Source organism: Poecilia mexicana, unplaced genomic scaffold (genome assembly GCF_051168715.1).
Source record: "Poecilia mexicana isolate PSO_F unplaced genomic scaffold, ASM5116871v1 scaffold_4, whole genome shotgun sequence".
In the NCBI taxonomy this organism is placed as follows: domain Eukaryota; kingdom Metazoa; phylum Chordata; class Actinopteri; order Cyprinodontiformes; family Poeciliidae; genus Poecilia; species Poecilia mexicana.
Window position 1 is genome coordinate 17,088,455 of NW_028263373.1, and position 19,645 is coordinate 17,108,099.

At 37.9% G+C, this 19,645-nt stretch overlaps 1 protein-coding gene across 4 annotated transcripts in view; it reads left to right on the forward strand.

Annotated features, from left to right (window-relative positions):
- Positions 1–8,742, forward strand: part of ephb3b (eph receptor B3b) — a 65,789-nt gene extending 57,047 nt beyond the window's left edge. For 2 of the 4 annotated variants that reach the window (XM_014974771.2, XM_014974793.2), the window contains exons 15-16: positions 1,795–1,950; positions 4,604–8,742. In XM_014974771.2, the coding sequence (XP_014830257.1) occupies positions 1,795–1,950; positions 4,604–4,712 (265 nt within the window). In that variant the 3' untranslated portion in view covers positions 4,713–8,742. The remainder of the gene's footprint in view (positions 1–1,794; positions 1,951–4,603) is intronic. The other 2 variants (XM_088005027.1, XM_088005028.1) reach the window with 1 other exon arrangement.
- The last annotated feature ends 10,903 nt before the right edge of the window (positions 8,743–19,645 follow it).

Genomic DNA, 19,645 nt, shown 5'->3' on the forward strand with positions numbered 1-19,645 from the left:
CTTGGCATCTTATTAAAAAGACTTTAGACCAAAGGAAGGTAAAGAGGTAAGAATTTAATGATTTTGAAACCATACCCTTTATATTGGTAAAAGTCCATGCCTCATTCAAACTTCACAAACTCAACATATCAAGTCCCTACACTTATTAAAATGCAAAGTAAATAAGCCATTTGTAAAATCTGATACACCTCTGTCGGGATCATTGCAGCCCCTTGCGAATTTAGGTTTGGTCTTTAGCAGCTAGTTCACAGGATTAGCCACCTTTCCAGCTGTGCCACCATCTTTGGGTTACATTTAACCAGCTACAGTCTGGGGCCAGCCTAAGCCAACTTTAGAGAAGCAGGACTAACAATACTCAATTAAGAGAAGCCAGAGTCTGGCGTTAACGGCAGCCTTAGCCCTTGGGCTCCGGAGCACAGGCCTTATTAAAAATCCCTCCATCTGCACCACTCAATGGAGCCTCTGTATCTCTGTTATTACCTCCACCCCCCTCTATGCCTTTTTCCCCCTCTTTCTCTCTCTCTCTCTCCATTCCTCTTTTAATTGTTAATGAATTTAATGCCATCAAAAAGGATGACAGAGATCAGCAGAGCAGAGAAAAGAAGAGACAGTGGTGCTCTTTCTCTGGGCCTGCTCCCTCAACTGTTTCTCCTCATTTACTTTCCCTCACCTCCCCGTCATCCTCCCCACCTCTACCTCAGCTCTTGCTCATGGGCTCTCGTTCACTATGAGATGTTGATCAGTTTTATTTAAACTCCCATAGTGGCTCATTTATCTTAAATGTTGATCAGGGCTGGATTTTTTTTTCCTTTCTTTTTTTCAGAAGTGATTGTTTTTGCTGTCAACAGGTGTGCAAAAATGTCCAGAATAATATAAAGCTTATTTTCAGATTCAAAGGAGAAATTTCAGAAACTTCAATGTACACAATGTCTTTTACAGTTAGCCCTGTTGCAGAACATCAAAAAGTTGAAAGTAACTACTTTCAGAGTCCATAGGATCACGTATCAGTCACAAGTTACAACAAGTACATGTGAGCAACATCTGTGTTTACATTCCAAAGATAGTCCTCTCTTTACAAGTGTTCCACTCATCCTTTGCTTGTTGTTAGCCCTTGCAGAAAGTACTGTAAATCCAATGATTGCGTGTCTAAGGGCCTAACATTTATAAAATATGAGCTGGGCTCAAGTTCATACAGATGGTCTAGATTTTATTTCAACTGACCAATAAAACCACATCAAATCAATTCTTTGCAGATTAGATTCAAATCATGTTTGTGAGAAGGCTTAAGAATGTGAATGCGCCCAACAACAGAAACCACATTTCTAAGGTGTTTTTTTTATGTGTTGGCAGTGCCAAAAATACACATTTACTTTTTCTTGCAGCAAAAAAAAAAAAAGGAGTTTAACAGAAGACACAATGAATGGAGGAAAAGATGATTCCAGGGTTCTTTGAGGATTCTGGATATTTTACATGACTTAAACAGAAATACTAATAAATCCATTAATGACTACCACATGACCATGCCTCACCAGCTGCAGTGCCAACATCCACCACCCAAGCCTCCAGCCAGTCTCTCCACAGCCATAAAAGTACATAGCCTCATTGCACAAAACTCCTTGTATTCTGTTTGGAGCAGAGGGGAAGAAAGGAGGAGAAAAGAGAAAGGAGATGCAGAGAAATGGAGAGGTGGCGCTTGGGGGGTGAGGTTGGCCGGTCGAGGCAATAGAGCAGTGACCTTAACCCTCTCTCTGTCTCTCTTTCTCTCTCCTCCTTTCCTGCTCCTCCCTGATGTAGGGTATCCCAGCCCTTGCTTGATCGCTGTGTGCCAGACTATACCACTTTCACCACTGTGGGGGACTGGCTGGATGCCATCAAGATGAGCCGCTACCGTGACAACTTTGTCAACGCTGGATTTGCATCCTTTGACCTGGTGGCCCAGATGACGGCAGAGTGAGTGGAGCTAATCAGGGCTAAAGTGATTGACTGTGTCGAGTTTGAGAGTCAAATTAGAGTTATAAAAATTGACCTTGAGGAAGTAAAAATAACCTCTTGGATAAATTAAAAAGGGTGTGGGAGCAGTTGGCCTTCAGCGAAAACCAAAGGAATTACAATCTCGAGCCTATGCGATCATAGCATATGTTTTCTCCTGCTGTACGGTGTGGAAGTAGGCACAATACACATTTGAGTAAAGATACTATTATTTCACAATTCCAAGTGCATGACATGATCCGATTTCTTTTGTTTTAAACTGAATATTAATAACTATTCTTAATATGTCAAAAAATAACATGCTGATTATTGTACTTAACTTCAAAATTATTGCAATTATATATAAAACAAACATGCTAAACCTAGTAGTTTTCAAGTGCTTATTTCTAAAAATAGTTCCCCTTTTGCCATTTTCGTCTGTGTATTGTAACACAAGAATGCCAACATAATAAGAGCTGGTTAATCAGCTGGGCTCCCAGTTCTGGAAGCCAACCTGCAGGCCACCGATAAATAGTGTGTCACTCATAGCTCACCAACTGTGGCTTTAAAACAGTAGTGCTTTATAACAGTCATCTGTGGTGCTCCTTTAGTTTCTACAAGATTATGGCCGGTATACATTTTTGACATGGGCCACAGAGGCAACTGCCCAGGGCAGCTGTTAGAAGAGAGAAACTTATCTGTGAACTTCACCCTCAACAAGTCTGCTATTGCTTCCATGCATGAGTCGTCCTTGGATAGTTGGCACCCCCAAGTGATATGTGTGCAGTGCACCCACTGTTGCTGTTGAGAGTAGGACAATTAGTTTATGTGCTCTGTGTGGCAGAGGTACCTCTCCTAGAACACCAGTCTGTACTATCCTTGTTTTTCATAACCACAAATATATCCACACAACAGAAGTTTTGTCGGCAAGGACAAAGGGTGGAGATTTGCAGTGTTGTTCTACAGTCACTAACTGGCATTTCAATAAAAACGATTTGAATTGTAAGAAAGGTATGATGGAAAAACTTGAGAAATTTATAAGCTGTCACTGTTGAAAACTGATATATTCTCTGATTCCGGTTACTGGTCCACACCTATTTGATAGAAACAAACTGTTTTAGTATAACCCTGAACCTTACAGAGCAGCACCTTTAATACAAAATGTACGCAATATACAAGAGCATTATGCCTCTTTATGAAGCTTTTGTACCCACTGCTTAATTATAATCTTTAGCTTATGGCTAACCCAGTATCCGTCATGTTTACAAACAGGAAATGATGTCACGGAAACAATGTAAATCAGAGGCTGGTGATGATCAAATAAGTGAATTAGGAATATAATGATAAATAAATCGTTCTCATTAACTGCATAATAGCCAGTGGAGGTGGGGCTAATCTGTTTCAATTTGGCTGGGCTGACAGGTGTGGCGTACTGTGGCTCTCTGTTGCCCTTAATGGCCAGTAATTCCTCTAATGGTTCCCATTTATTATCATTTCATCCACTGCTGTTGTGGTGAAGGGGACGGCAAAATATGAAGGAAAAAAAAATACACCATTTATTTGTTCCATGCACTTTGATGTGACAGAATGAGAATGTAGTATGAATATGTGTGCCCGCCTGTCTGTAAGTTTATATCTTCATACTCACAGCCACAAAGTCATTGGCTGTCTGTATCTAGAATTAGAATAAGAGACAAGATCTGTCCTCTTCCCACCTATTGACTGGTGACATCAAATGAGTGAGAGGAAGAGAGAGGGTACTTTGATGTTGCTGTACAGTGCAACGGATGCTATTATTGAATTACACCATCTGAATAATGACATAAAACGCAGGAGTCCTCTGAAATGTTTTTCAGAGTTTGGATTAAAGCTTAGTTTAACCACATGCTGTATTTATTAAAAGTATCCGCACTATATAGAAAATCATTAGACCTGAGATTCTTTGTTTGCTACATCTGCTAAAGTCAGATTTTCTTGTAAAGTAGGTTTTTATCAGTAATACCTGAGGCTTCCAAAAATTAGGAAATTGAACAACTGTAGGACAAAAGAAGTGTCAGGCCTACCAATACCATCTGAAGTACATGAACAGCATCTGAATTTTATGTAGTTTAGGGGGAAAAAAACCCCATAAAATCCATGTCCCTCAGCACAGTCTGTCATCTAAAGTTTTCAATGTCGGTTCTAAAATACTATTTAGTCAATCAATTCTGTTTTAGCTTTATACTTTCCTGCACACATAAAGCAAAACAAGTACCTTTCTGAAGAACTACTAAAAAATGTCCAGATATCCAGTTTACAATTCAGTTACTGTTGGAAATTCTTATGTTTTCCATATCTCCACCTGCCAAACGGTAGCCAAGTTTGTTATTCAATCATTAACTATGGTTATGGCCTTAAGACACATTTCCTCTTGCCCATCTTCTGGGTAACAGAAGTATGTTTCATTAAGACTGCCAATCTGTCCCACCCTAAGATGCTCTCCGGAAGCCATTTTATGCCTGACTGCCCAGGTGTCTTAATCGACCTGGTTCAATGAGCGTTCACTTGTGATGTAAAGTGAAACTTACTCCTGTGATGTTTGGTCTCTTGTTTTATGACAGACAGCTGTTCTTATTTCTCAATGCTTTCTCCACAGGGACTTGCTGCGGATAGGTGTGACGTTGGCTGGTCATCAGAAGAAAATCCTTGGTAGCATTCAGGACATGAGACTACAGATGAACCAAACACTTCCTGTCCAGGTGTGAGCAGCAGGACACACAAGACGGATGCAGTCAAAGGACAGCCAGACAGGAAAAGGGGAGAAACTGTGCCAGAGAAGGCCACTGGAAAACCCTAGCTGCCTGACCTATCTCTGCCAACTAGACACTATGAAACTGGCTTGCAGTGCCTAAGATTTTTTTTTCTTTATTTCAATACCACTTACATTTCCTGTCCCCACTTTTTGTTGCCTGCATTGTTTCTTCCATCCAAAATGAATTAGTATGTTTTTGAAAGAAGAGGACTTACCCCTAATTCCCATGTGTGCCTCACCAACTCTAGAATGGGTTGATGTTTGCATGCATGTTTTTTGTCAAGTTGGCCTTAGTTGTGCTCTGATCCTCATGCAAGACCCTCGTTTCTTGACCTTCTGAGTGTAATAAGAGACGCTAAAGGATGAACTTCCCTTGCAGGAAAGTAATCAAGGTGACAAAGATATCTGTGCCAGACCACAAGAGGCGGAGGACAATTATTTCCCCCAAAAGATGCTGTTTTACTGTGCATGTGTGTTATTCTCCATCTTCATATTGAAGGTGTGTTACCTAAAAGGGCAGATGCTTGGAGAGGCATGGAGTGGTGAAGGAAAAAATTTAATCGTGCTGCAGTCGAAGGTTAAGAGGCTGATGGAGGTCAAAGAAAGGGAGCCACATTTTTTGGACACCTGCTTCGACTGTTGGGTCACCAGGCGACCTCTTCACTCTAACCTGAAGTGACTTAGGATTGTTCCTCTTCTCGGGAACACCTACTAATCAACTGTTTTTTGTTGTTGTTGTTTTGTTTTTTACATATGAGATCTCTGTCCACAAAACAACATGTGATGTTTCTTTTCGAAGTTTTTTGTTTTTTTTTTGTCTCTCTCACACATTTTTTGGGAGAATTGTGGCCGGTCCAACCAGTACCCTGTCAACTGGACACTGTATGTGACGAGGGGAAGACAAGGACTCTGGCAACACTGTTTGAAAGACCTCCTGGCCTTTTGTGTGCATTTTTTTTTTTTCGATGCGAGTGTCTACTTGTGTGTGTGCGCACGAGTGTGTGTATGTATGAATAATGAGTGGATGTGCTAGAGTGCACCAGGTTGCACACGGATATACTGTAAAATATGGCTTCCGTAATTTGACACCATGGAGAATTAACGCATGAACTGATCTGTAATAAGCAGACACTATATCTGAAATAATTATGCTATATTCTGTGGACAGCTGTTAAACATTCACCTTTCTTTATTGGATCCCAAAAACAGACTTTGATCACACGCACATACACACACACACAATTATGACTGACGCTTTTATTTTTACTATTATCTGGATTTAGAAATAATCAGAACAATCGTCTCTATGTTTCTTGACATCCTGCCCTGTGTATTTATTTGTACCTCACCCACCAACCCGTGATCCCTCATCAGTATAAAGATGGACTAGGCTGTTTTGGGAACGTGAAACAATCAGAGAGAAGACGAAACTCCAAGAGAATTCACCTGATGAAATAACAATTAATAAAGTAATTGCTTATATATTGGATTTTGTATTTTTGTTGTTGTTCTAAACAGCCTGTACAGGTTTTGTAACAAAAGTAAGATAAATGACTAAAGAAAGAGTTGTTGTAAAATGTTTGTCTTAGAGTGAATTCATCAGCAAGTAATGGGTGTTAGGAGAGAGAAAACAAGCATGTTCAATCACTGAATAACATGCCGTTTCTTTTTTTGTTTTGCATACATTGTTATCTCAGTGTTGACCATGTAGGTATATACGAGTGTATGTGTGCCTCTTGAACCCGATACTCGGCCTCCCCAGCCCCATTTTTGTTTTCAACATAAAGAGCATTTGTGAAGCACTGGGCTGTTACTAATTGTCTTCCAGGCACATAATTTTCATCTCCCGTGAACCACTCAACTGTTGTCCAACCCATTTTACATAAGCTTGTCAAGAGGTTTGTAAGGGGACAAGCCAAGGGATAGTGTTGCATCAAACTAGTTGCCTCACCTTTGTGTTATTTCGGTCAGCCTCGGAGGAGGAGCTCTATTACAGGACTTGCAGTTTCCTTTCCATCCAACAGGATCCTCATTAGAGAATTCGGAGCTGTCTGGCAGGAGAAACCTATTGGTCTTTTTCTGTCAGCTCGATTAATGCAGCAGCCAATCAGGCGTTGCAGGGATATGAATGTGCAGCACACAGGCATTTGCAGACACAGGGCAGGCAGACATATCATTATCTCTCATTCATTTGCTGTCTGGCCTGCAATCACCCTGTCTCAAGCTCCGGGTGCTGCATGATTAGCACAGAGCTGGATCAACAGTACGAGGGATACAGGCCAGCCAAAATCTGGAGCCAGCTTCATCTTAACTGACAGCAGCTGCATCTCTGAGGCCATGCTATTTGTGCTTCTCACAACAGGGTGTTTGGTGCGGGTGGATTAGGGAGTGGGGCGGTATCGCTGCTGTGATCTCGTAGATAGCCGCCATATTGTTTGGATTGGAGTTGATCAATGCAACATGTGAATACAAGTCTTTATAATATTTCAATGGTTTTGGCAGTGCAGTGGTTCTTTCCAGATCTTTTAAGAAAAGTCATATGCAAAACAGCACACACTCCTTATTTTGTAACGATCCCTTTTACATGTGCAGATAATTTTACCGATGTAGCTAAACTCGTTGTAGAGCTTCCTATCCTGTAACTCTTTTAGTGCAAACTTAGAATCACAATAGCAGTTTGACTGTTTTTGTACTAATACGGTGCCATAAAGAACTTTCAATTTGTCATTGCCAAATTAATAAAATCAGATTAATTACATTACTCACAAAAAATGTAGCAACATGACAAGAATTAATTGAAAAAGCGTTTTACTGGGCGCTTTTTATTGTTATTCATAAACACTCTGCTCTCTTTCATGCCAGGACTCAGTTTATTGGAAAAGATTGATATAGCGCATGTTTGTAAAGTGACGACTATTAGAATCTGAGATTGCCACAAGTTCCCAATTTCATCTTCTCTAGGCACGTCCAATCTTTCAGTCACTTTAGCTTCCCTGCTGCTCTAACTCGTTTGTGGCTCTGAGTCAGATGCTGGGCACTGAAATACAGAAAAAGTGGGCAGGATAAAGGGGCTAAACACAACAAGATGGCAAACATGCACGCTCAAGAGAAGTGGCAGCCTGGAGCGTGAACTATTGATGAAGTGCACATGGTGCTTTGAGGTCTGGAGCTGTGTTTAGTAGAGTCAAACTGGCCATGAGTGATGTGCTCAACTGGCAGCAATTTCACATATTTAAAAGATTAATTCACTTTAACTACTAACAAATAATCTGTAGGACATTTATTTTTCAGACAAACGTGGAAGTTTTATTTGCTTACTGTGCACAGAACGGAAAGGAATTATATCTCCTGGTTTTTGTGTTCATCCATCAAGCCGCATGTGGCTGAAGTTAAGATGGACTGTTACATTTGTGTGTGTATGTGTGTGGGAATAAAACAAATGCTATTTTATAAAGAAACTGTTTGATTGCCAGAGCATAGACTGTCAGCTATGGTTGTCATTCAGTGTCAATAGAAATCGAATTATCCAAACATTCCTCAACTTTATTTTATCCGTTTTACATATATTGCAGATTATCACAGATTAAAGTCTCTCCTAAGAACAGCACTCACCCCTCCACACACACACTGAGCACTCTCTAGCTTTGTTTCCATTAAAACGTGTCTGTTTTAAATAAATATACAGTCATTTTTATGTCCTCTAACTTGTCCACAGACTTGTTGTCTTTTGGTCACTTTTATGTTACTTTTTACATTTCTTTCCTAATAATAAGCAACATTTTTCAGAGAGTACTGTACATGATTAGTAAAATAGGAACAGTGGGGTTGGGAGAATGAAATGCAATTGTTACTTCCTCTTTGGAAAGCATTGAGATGTATTTAATGGTGCAGACATACACAACAAATTACTAAAAGAAGATGCATTCTTGTAGAAATATTTTTAAAAGACCCTTTTTTGCAATTAAATTATTTAAGAAATGTGATCCTATCTCCCATCTGATTCTTTGTGTGTCGTTTCTTTTCACTGATAATTCCTCCACATGGAAAGTGTTCTCTGTCCTTTAGATACCGTGCCAGTTTATAATCACCCTCATGCTCCACAGTCAAGCAATTGCCCAAGACAAACACATTCAATCTCACCACATATGTTTTCATTCTCTTGCTTCTATGATTATTACCAGAACTAGTCATGCAGCATTTATTAGAATTTCATTTTTTATTCAATATAGCCAATATTTGGCTGACAAAATCACAAAAAGTAACTGCACTTTTTCTTACGGAACTACTCATTTTCTATCAAAAGCTTTCAGATTCAGTGTTTGTGTTCCACGTGGATTTCAGCTGCATTGTTGCCCCTGCAGTGGGAAAGCCTGAGGTCATTCAGAGTAACAATGATTTTCCAAATGTGCTTTTTATGGGATGTCTTTAGCTGCAAACACCAGAAGAGTAAATATTGATCTTTTGAGAAGTTATCCAGAGTTCATCACTTCTAATGTGAGCTTTAGCTCTTTGCTGCAGCTGCTCATATTGAAATCAAAAATTAGTAGCTTCATCATCATCATAATGCAGCCGTTGTATTGAAATGTCAAAGAGGCTAGCTTTCACTTTTAAAAATACAGAAACAAAATTTCATAAAAGTCAAAAGACCACAATCAAAGACAAAAGCTGGTCAGAAACTTGCTAAATGTTGTAGAGGTAAAGCTTTTTTTTTTTTTTTTTAACTATTTTTGATTGTTTCTGATTGAAAATAAGACAAGCCTTTCTCTAAAGATCATCAAACTAACATTTTAAGGCAATTTCTGACCCGCATGCAAGAAACTCTCAGGAGATTACATCGACAGATTTATCGTGATAAAGAAAGGTGAGAGACGAACCAGTAGAATATTGAGAGTCAGACTTAAATCTGTTTTTCCCGGTACCACTGGTAGCACAGCGTGCAGAGAGAAAGACAGAGAGACACCTTCACACTGTTTTTCTTTTGATTGCTCAGCTCTCACTCTTTCTGTAACTCAGCTGAATGAAGCCTGCTCTATTCACAGCAGATCTTAGCTTTGATTAGCATGAGAACCTTGTGGCCAATCACATGTGAGGTATTGGATCATACCATTATGTGAAAACGGAGAGGGGGAAAACACAGGACAGTCTGGTAAGTCCATGCCCTCAGTCAATAGACAAAATAGCATACATATAATTGTCACCTGTAAAAGAGAAAGCAGTATCTGGCTGAAGATTAAAGATATCAGATAATCATAAATTATTATCAGTCTTCTTTTAAATATCACTTATTATTGTTGTCTCCATTTAATTATGGAGTCTTGATTCCATCTCAAATTGGATAGAATGTATATTTTTAAATATCTCTGATTGGGACTCAAAAATAAGGTTAGATAATCTCACTTTTTTGTCACAAAACTGTCAGAATAAATGTTAGCACTATGATAAAACCATGTTTTCTTTTATGTTGGATAAGATAACTGGATAAGATCAGTTTTATGGACAGCTCTCTTCTTTCTAGTAATTTGTTTTTATGATCAATCTCCATATACCTATTGTGGGACTACTTTGGCAGAGAGGGCGTACAAATCCCATGTAAGAAAATAACTGTAAACATCCCGATCTGAACAAAGAGACTATATTATAGGTTTCACATTTATTTTGGCTAACTCACACAGCAACTACCATTTCAGTGCTCAATGCATAGTAGAATCTGTCAGTTTGAGGTAAATATGGACACATGCCAAGATGAACTAGAGGACTGTATACTTTCCTCAAGCTATTGACATAGTGTCACATTACTCCAAGCTGGAGAATATTGATTGTCTGCAGGCCCATTTCATCAAAATATGTCATATAACGCAAGGGAAAATTATTAAGAAGTCAATAAAGATTAATTTCTTATCCCCTCTTGGTCTGTGAGGCAGCATTAGCATAAATATTGTTACCTTCACATGCCTTAACCACATGTCGGTCAGGAGGAGGATCAATGAAAAACATGATCACACAGCATTAAAAAAAAAAAAGAAAACCGCTTCCTTACAATGTCCTTGCTGACTCCTGATTTTCAAAGCCAGGCTCCTGTCATTCAGTCTTAGTCCCGATAGTCTGTTCCCTCCCCTCATGAGCTCCTCACTAACACCCACATATCCTTTCCTTCATCGTTTCTCATCTCCTCTGCCATAATCCCTCTCATTTACTTTGGCTCGGAACAACTAATTGGTCACGTCTGTACGGTGACATGGGGACCAAACATAATTGCTGGACAAATAGCGAGGCGTTTAGCTTGAGACCTGTCTCAAGCAAGCTGTACACAGACACCAACCAACTGGAAAGCCTAATTACCACTTTAGCCCCACAACTCGCTAATTGGCAAATACTTCTGACAAAGAAATATGTGTATCTCCCTCTGCGTGTTTGTCAGTGCTTTCGCTTCCTTACTTGAAATAACAAGCCTGTGAAATAAATGAAATGCGTAAAAAATAAAAAATCAGCAGCACATATGAAAAGTCAAAACCTTAAAAATGGTGGTATTAATCACATGTGTTGTTGCCATTGTGCTATCTTGCCATCAGTCCGCTAATTGGATTTGCTGGGTTGGTTTAGCCTAGTTCAGACTTTTTTTATATACTCTCCCACCAACTTGACAGTTCTTTTTTAAACCCCAGTGCCATTTCCAGTTGAAACTTTTAGTTACATAGATAGTTGTAATACTTTAACTATTACAACAGATGCAGCGTTTTAAGTAAACAGAATTTTGGAAGTTGAGAAAATAGTCCTTTACATCCAGTAGATAGATAACACTTCACTTTGAGTTTGTAGGAAACACCAGCTGAGGTGATCGATGAAGTCCACAACCTCAAACAACAAGCGCCTGATAGAAAATATGGAAATTCTCCCACTGAAAAAACAAATCCAAGCTGAACAACATTCTCTTATAAAAATTGTAGATATTTAATGTGAGCTCCGGTGGTGTATCCAACTTTGATCAGCTTCTTGATTATTAACTTTGGGCAGGAATGCAAGCAGCATGTTAATACCAGGTATGTGCCTTTAAAAAACTGCAGAACCTCACAGAATTAGTTTACTGTTTGAATATTAAAACAACCATAGCATGTGCAAAATAAACTTTACTCATTTTTGAACCATACAAATAATTCTAGATATGTTTTTAAATGGTGTCAAAATCTTATATGCTTAAGTGATCAGCTTCTTAAAATAATACATCACAAAGAAAAATCCCATTTTTAAATCCCTGAAAACATTTGCTGACATACCCGAATTGCCCCTAACTCTTAATAGGGGACCCCACACATTATTTTAAATGTATTTTTAAACTAAAACAAGTGTCCTATTGTTGGACACTCAGGTGCAGCTGCATGGTCTCTCTGTCTGACAGGTTAAGCATGTCTGCCAGGGAAACAATATTTAACAGGACTGTGCCAAGGGACCTTGAGTTCACGGTCAAAAGCTGGACAGTCAGTGGGGATCTGTCACATCTGAAGATATGGCAGCCTTCAGGTGCAGCAAGGCCACTGAACATGCAAAGCAAGATGTCAGCAAAGGAGAATAACATGTTCTCACAGCTAGTTAAGAAGATAGCGGCTTAACTTACTGGAAAAAAAGCACATAATACAAGTACTACGCTGAATAAATCACATGGCTCAACACAAGACGTCCTTAACATGATGCTTTGTGCTAGCTGTCGAAATAAATACCACACATACAGCATACATATTCTGTCTAGTGAAGTAATGTATGGAGATGCTTTTCTCACAGCTTCGCAAAAGCCTTCTGTTTGTGATCTTTTGTGGGACTTTAATGCTCTACAATCTAATGTGGTAAATATTAAACTTCAAATTTAATTATGGGGATAAATTCACAGTGTGTAAAGACACATTTAACTAAGTTTATAATTAGCTTATTATCTCCTTGTGGGCAGGGTGCTATTTATATATGCTGGTCTCAAGATTTTACATGAAAAATCTACCTTGTGAATAAGAATTTCAAAAAACCATAACTTTCAGTTTAGCTGCTGTAATTATTAACAATAACAGCTCAACAAGCATCTGCTGGGCTCTTTTTCTTGGATGTGAATGATCACGTTGCGCCGTTGATAATTACACACACCAGCCAAAAATAATTAATTGCTATTGCTTTGTACTTATGAAAGACGGTCACGACATTGCCAAGTCAAGGTCATTTTTTTCCCCTCGTCATCGGTAGGCATGAAGGGAAGGGCCTTGTTCCATCCTGACATCTCATTAACTCCTCGTCGATATTTATCAGTCTTAATCAGAGCTGTGACAGGTCCGGTGTGATTACTTCCTGTGTGTGAAAGCAATCACACCTCGTCCTCCCAACTGTCCTTGATTTATTGAGGGAAAAACACTCTAGCACGGTTGAGGAACTTTGAAAGCTGTGTAAAACACACAGAAAAGAAAAGAGCACATTCACAGGCTCTGCCTTATCTCTGGGAATGGTGAAACAGCACAAGATTAAATATTTCAGCAAGAAATCTAGGAATAAGAACTACTTGTTTCATCAGACATTCAACAAAGTGTTAACTGTCTATGTTGGAAAAAATAAAGGTCTAGGAAAGTATCTTTTAAAAAACTGGAGGTGAAAACTGGTGAAAAGATTTTTTGAATATATTGAGAAATACCATATTTACCCAACAGTACATTACCATAATATGGTATTTTACCTAACAACCCCTAACAACCAAAAATCCCAGTGTTCCATTGATATTTTATGTAATCCACCAGAAAGTACTGCCTGGATGTAAATTTAAATTGTGGAATGCATATATATGCAGTCGTTCAAAGACAGTTTCTCCTTCCAGCATCTAGTGTTATTTTGGGTATGATGATTTTAGCTGACCAGACCAGCTTCTTTGATGACGGGTTCAAAGAACATAAGGTTGAAAGGGCAACTTGCCATTTCTCTCATTAGCTTCAACAAATTCTAAAAAAAAAAAGTGAAATTGGGGACTGTGGCTGGGTCACCCCAAAACATATACATTACTCAGAAAAAAAACACACTGGTGAAATTAAAAGATTACTTTTAACTGGTGGTGGTACATATATATATATATATATATATATATATATATATATATATATATATATATATATATATTTAATGAAATTAGTCAGGCTTTGTAACAAATTAATCAAGATAAACCACATTCTTGCCAAACAGCAATATTTGAAACAATGAAAGGTTTTCTAAGCAAAAAAAACAACAACTTTTGGCTCAATAAATATAGAATTTATATACATTATATTATAAATTATTTCCCCATCATGTAGGAGGAAATAAAAGACAGCTTGGAAACACTGATCCTAGCAGCGGTAGAGCAGACTTTGAACACCAGAGCACTGGAGGGATGCATTTATATTTTATATATCATGCTGTTTACCGTCATCACTTTGAGAGTGACATGAGTTTCGCTTAAGTTGTTGAATGGCCAGTTTTTTTTTTTTTTCTTAATGAGAATTCTGCAAGCAAACTATTTCTGCAGTTTCAAAGAAAACCTAAATACACATCCTAAGGCTTAACACGGCCAGCAGGAGGTAGGAATAATTACAGCACAAAAAGTGAGGCATCTAGAAAAGAGGCCATACAGGGTGGAATATGGTAGTGAAGCCTTTTAATGACTGATAAGAAAGTTCCAGTTTAATATCGCTATTTTTCTACCACTCACTTTTACTTTGACTAACAATATGTTTTAAACTAATGTTTTAACTGAAACAAATCTGTTAAAAAAAAGAGAATAAGCAGAAAATTAGAGTAAGTGGCTAAATTAATTTCTTGTTCATGCAAAACTGTGGTCGTTCTTGATGAACATCAGGTGTTCAGTCATTCTTCTTGACCCTGCTAATGACCTTTAACAAGAAAAATGTGAAGCAAGGTAATATCAGGTGGCAGCCAGACAAAGGTGTGACAATAGGGGGTGTCAGATAATGTGCCAACATTCTTGCAGCTGTGTAGTTTTGAAGGCTATGGATGTGGTTTTCTGAGGGACCAAGTGTTAACTCATTAGGAAGTCTGCCTCACCTCTCTGGACCAACATTGACCTTTGAACAGCGCAGATCATACCGATTCTTAACAAAACAAAGGGAGAGGGAAAGAAACAGTTGTAGGAAGTGGGACACTGTCCAAATGCACTCTTTAAGACTGGCTATTTTAACAGTATTTACTTGTTACATTGCATGATGCAACCCTAGTCACGTCTAAATCTTGGTACCAGTCACAGCTACTCAGTCTCAAAACATGAATCCTATTTGATAAAAAAAATTGGTTGAGATATTACCCCACCCGTGGCAAGACCCTCACATCATGGCTGACAGGGTCATACAAAGGACAGATTACAATGCATCTTGGGTGAAATGTCCCCCCCTTATTTTTAATAAGCAGCAGTTCTGCAAAGAAGAAAAAAAAATGGGACAGCTGGTAAACAGAGAAGCCATCGCTGCTGAACCAGACAGACGTTAAATAAAAATAAACTGATCAGACATTAAGGATAGCTGTTGCCATCACAAAAACGAGTGCTGTGTTTAATAGCCGTATGGAGACCATTCTAAACACACAGTACTCACTTATAGCTCATTAACAAGGATTTGCATCAAGCCTAATTTAGCCGAGTGCAGTATGAGGGTGTAAATGGTGTCCAATAAAGAACAATAAAGGTTTTCGATACCAGCATAGTTATTCTTGGCAATTACATCCCATTATGTTCTAGATCGTTAGAGCCATCATATTAGCCACATGGAAGATGTGAAATAAAAGGTATCTTCCATGCATCAAAAGTACTCTATAAACACAGCTCTATATTAAGATTAGAAAGCGTTGTTTGATGAAGCAATATTATCTAGCGCAATGATGTTTGTGTGACTACAACAAGAGGAGTACACAAGAATTTTAACCCAAACCTCACACAAGGGGTTCCACCGTATTAGGACTGGCATTTGGTCCCCACAAGACACATCAATTTTCAGCAGGTTAGTAAATATGCCAGAAATGGTCCTAAATAGCATAGCCAAACAAGTACACGCACACGCGCGCACACACACACCCATGCAGACAAAGAAATAGGTTACCTCAGTTGTGCTTGCATTTCAGTGATGAAAACTGGATGCATGTTCTTTTCTTTTCCATAAATAGAGTTCTACATCCATATATTTTTGTGGCAGAAAAAAAAAAAAAAACATACAGGATTGTGTTTTGATGTGACAATGCAGTCTCAGCTTTCTTTAAAAACACACAGAAATGTGCTTAATAGAATTACATTTAATTTGATTCAGTTTAGAAAAATAAGGAGCAATGTATGTAATGAGACTTCACCAATATTTGTGAATGTCGTGGTTTACGTGATGTGAAATGTTCACATTGATTAATACTGTTGTATTTTAAAAATATATTATTCATGTAGTTACCGTAACCTTAAAACCTTGTATACATTTCTTGTAGATTTACAACTAACATATTTAACAATTTGAATATATTTTAAAACCAAATTAAATTAAAATTTAAACAGGAAGATCTTTAGATGAGGTACTATAATGTTTTTAGACTTATGTTCTGTCTGAGAATACAAGTACTTGTATAGGCCAGCTTCTGTTTTGGAAAATACAAGCAGTGGTTTCCGTTCACTCAGTTTGATTCTAAAAAAGATGTTTACTTTAATGGAAAGAAAACAAATGGTTGTAGTAAATAAATGAAAAAAAAAAGGTCTTATTTTCTGCTATGGCAAAAAGTTAGTTGATGTAACAATAAGACTGCATTTATTTTCATAAAACTGATTTGAAAGGTGCAGGTTCTTTTCATCTGTGTTGTTCAGGGTTGCGTGCCAAGAGAGGTGATACTTACTGGATTATGACGTGCCTGAACACGTTTCACAATTGCCTGCCATGCCTTTCAGCCCATATGAGAGTTTTTGTCACTTCGCACGGGGGCCATTGCAGAATGTGCAGTATAAGATGTGTTTGTACTGTTGTTGTCAAGCATGTCTGTTTTTTTTTTCCTTTTCAAACCTACCACTAATCCTCTTTTCTGCTCCCAACAGGGAGGGAGAGCGCTTGTATGTCAATCCAACAAAACTGCCTGCTCTGAAGAAGTGCACTGAACTCTTTCAACTAAGTTTGAAAGCATCAAAGCAAATACTAACTAAATGAACAGCCAAAGGAACTGTATTCACTTACACACAAACAGGTCACAAGTTGCATTTAGGTGCGACCAAGTGAAAGCATAAAAAAATAAATAAATCACAAACTATCATTCAGGACAAAAATATTAAACAAAGCCTAAATATTTCTAAATGTTATATTTTGTATCTGAGCCCCTTTTGGAATTGACTGCGACACTTCCTCACAGTAAAACTGTGAGAAAATTTGGGATTTTGCATATCTTTGCAGAGCTTTTCTCATAACTTTCAGAAGTTTCACTATCTGGATTAAGAACATCAGTTTGGGATTTGGTTTAGAGATAAGGTGTGATTTAGGTTTTGGTTAAGGTTAGGAATATTCTGTTGATGGTCAGACTTACGGAAAATGTCAGGGTTAGGCATAAATTCAGAAACTAAAATGAATGGAAATCATTACAATGTCTTAATGTGGATAGAAATACAAATCTGGGTTTGTGTGTGTGTTTTGCTTTTGAAAATATTACTGTGTCATCTGTATACAGTGTTCAAGTAAGTAATTATCAAGCAAAAGAGCAGATCACATAGCATTGCTTCTGACTTTCTGTAGTTGAGCTTACAGTCACATTTTAAAAACTTTTTAAAACTTAAACTATTTTTTCTGGTTTTGTTATGATGTTGCCTTTCACACACAATATTCTGTTTGCAAATACACATCAGCAAATAAGTGCCACATTTTCCAATGTTTCTATGAGTAACCAACAATAAACCTTAGCATCTACTTTGTGATTCTGCTCTGTCTGTATTGAAACGTTTTTTCGTGTCTGGTTGGTTGGTGGTCTTATGAGCAAGTGGGCCACCACACCACATTCAGTTCTGTCCAATACCCCATTTAACCCTAGGTTCCTTCAGAAGTGTTTTTTTTAAAATTAATCTTTTCTGACGCACTGGCCACCTCGCTAGTTTAGTTATGAATAAGAATCATAAAAACACACATAATATACGGACCTGGGAGTTTTAAAAACGTATGCCTTGCAACCAGAAACGCTGTGTAACTTTTACCAAACTAGAAAAGTTGTTCAATAATATCTCCAGATCTCGCTTCTTCATGTTAGATGAATGATAAAGGAGACTGAAACTTTCAAACTGCTTCTAATGCCAAGCAAGCCACAGCTTGTGAAAATACATGCAGTCTCTGTCCAGAATTTAGTCATAACATTTTACTTATTTTAAATCAGTCGGTCTCAAAACCATAAAGAGCTAGGCTTGTTTTGACTCTGCTGCTAACTCCAAATCTTCAGATATTGTAAGCTATTACATTTCTAAGGTCTTAGGCAGATTATTGAAATGGAAAGCTGAAGATTTATTTTGTATTTCTTAATTTTCCAACTGGTTTTAAACTGATTTCAGCCGCCAACTATGGCAAAAAACTCAATTTCCTCATTCCTAGCTGGCTGCCATGTGTAGTTGAGATAATGTGGCCCTAGTTACTGCCTGTGCTGACTTTCTTTTCCTCAGGACATACTGCCATTTACTGGACTGTTGATTATTGCCAGACTGCATTTCCTCTGCCGGGGAACATTCTTACAAACAGCTTTGTCTATCTCTCTTAAACACACCCACATGTAACACTCATTCACAAACGTACTCTTGTTTGCAAGAGTTCAGATGATTCACCTTAAATGCAATGACAGTGATTTTTCTCTTAGCAGTGAATGGAATCAATCTAATGTAAGTGGAATAGAAAGAATTAAGGTAATCCTTCTTTTTTTTATAGCAAAAGAAAAAAGTGAAAGAAGCAAGAGCAAAGCTAACCCCTCTGAAATGTACTTGTTCTTCTCTTTTGTTACCTTCTCTTTTTTCCTCCCATCTGATGCATTGGTTTTAATCCCATGACCATCTGCCCCCTGCTCTGTTTCAAAGAGAGGTCATGCTTATAAAGTCAGATTCACTTCAGATGACCAAATTCTAGGCATCACGTCCAATATAATAAAATACTCGACCCTGAGTCATAGCAGTTGCTCTGCTATAAAACAAAGTAAGGATATATTTGCATGACCACAACCTAAATTTCTGCATCATTTCATTTATGTATTCAAATTCCTGTTTGGTGCACAGAATTTTGGCCAGTAAACCTGAGTCTGATTATTTCTTTTATCTGGCTTTTTTTTCCTTTGCAAAAGGCATATTGGGCAAACAACTATATTACTGCAATGTGTCCTCCTTTTCAAATGAATGCATTCATATCATTTGCAAAAAGTAAAGCACAAAAAAAAAAAAAAAATCAACACTGGTTTCACTGGTTTGGTCAGAATAATAAAAAGCTAATCTGCAGTTGCAATGTCCAAAACAGGATTTTGTTTTTTAATCCTCCATATGAGTCAGTTATGAACAGTAATTTGAGGACATGGAGCTCCAGCCCAATAGTTCATTACAATCAACACTGTGTATGCAGTGAAATAATACTGTATTTCATCAGTATTACACAGTGGACAATAGACTGAGTAGCACTTAAATTTCTCACTAGGAATATCCAGGATGCTGCACTTTCTCCTATCTGCTTTTCCTGGCAGCAACATATATTTTGTTCCAATATTGTTAATTCAAATCAGTTTATGTACATATCACCTATTCACAACACATTACCTTAAGACACTTTGCAAAAATAATAATAATGAAAAAAAAAAATCAATCAAAACATTCAGAGAGATTGCAGGTCAAGTTCAGTTCAACCATCCACTATCTGT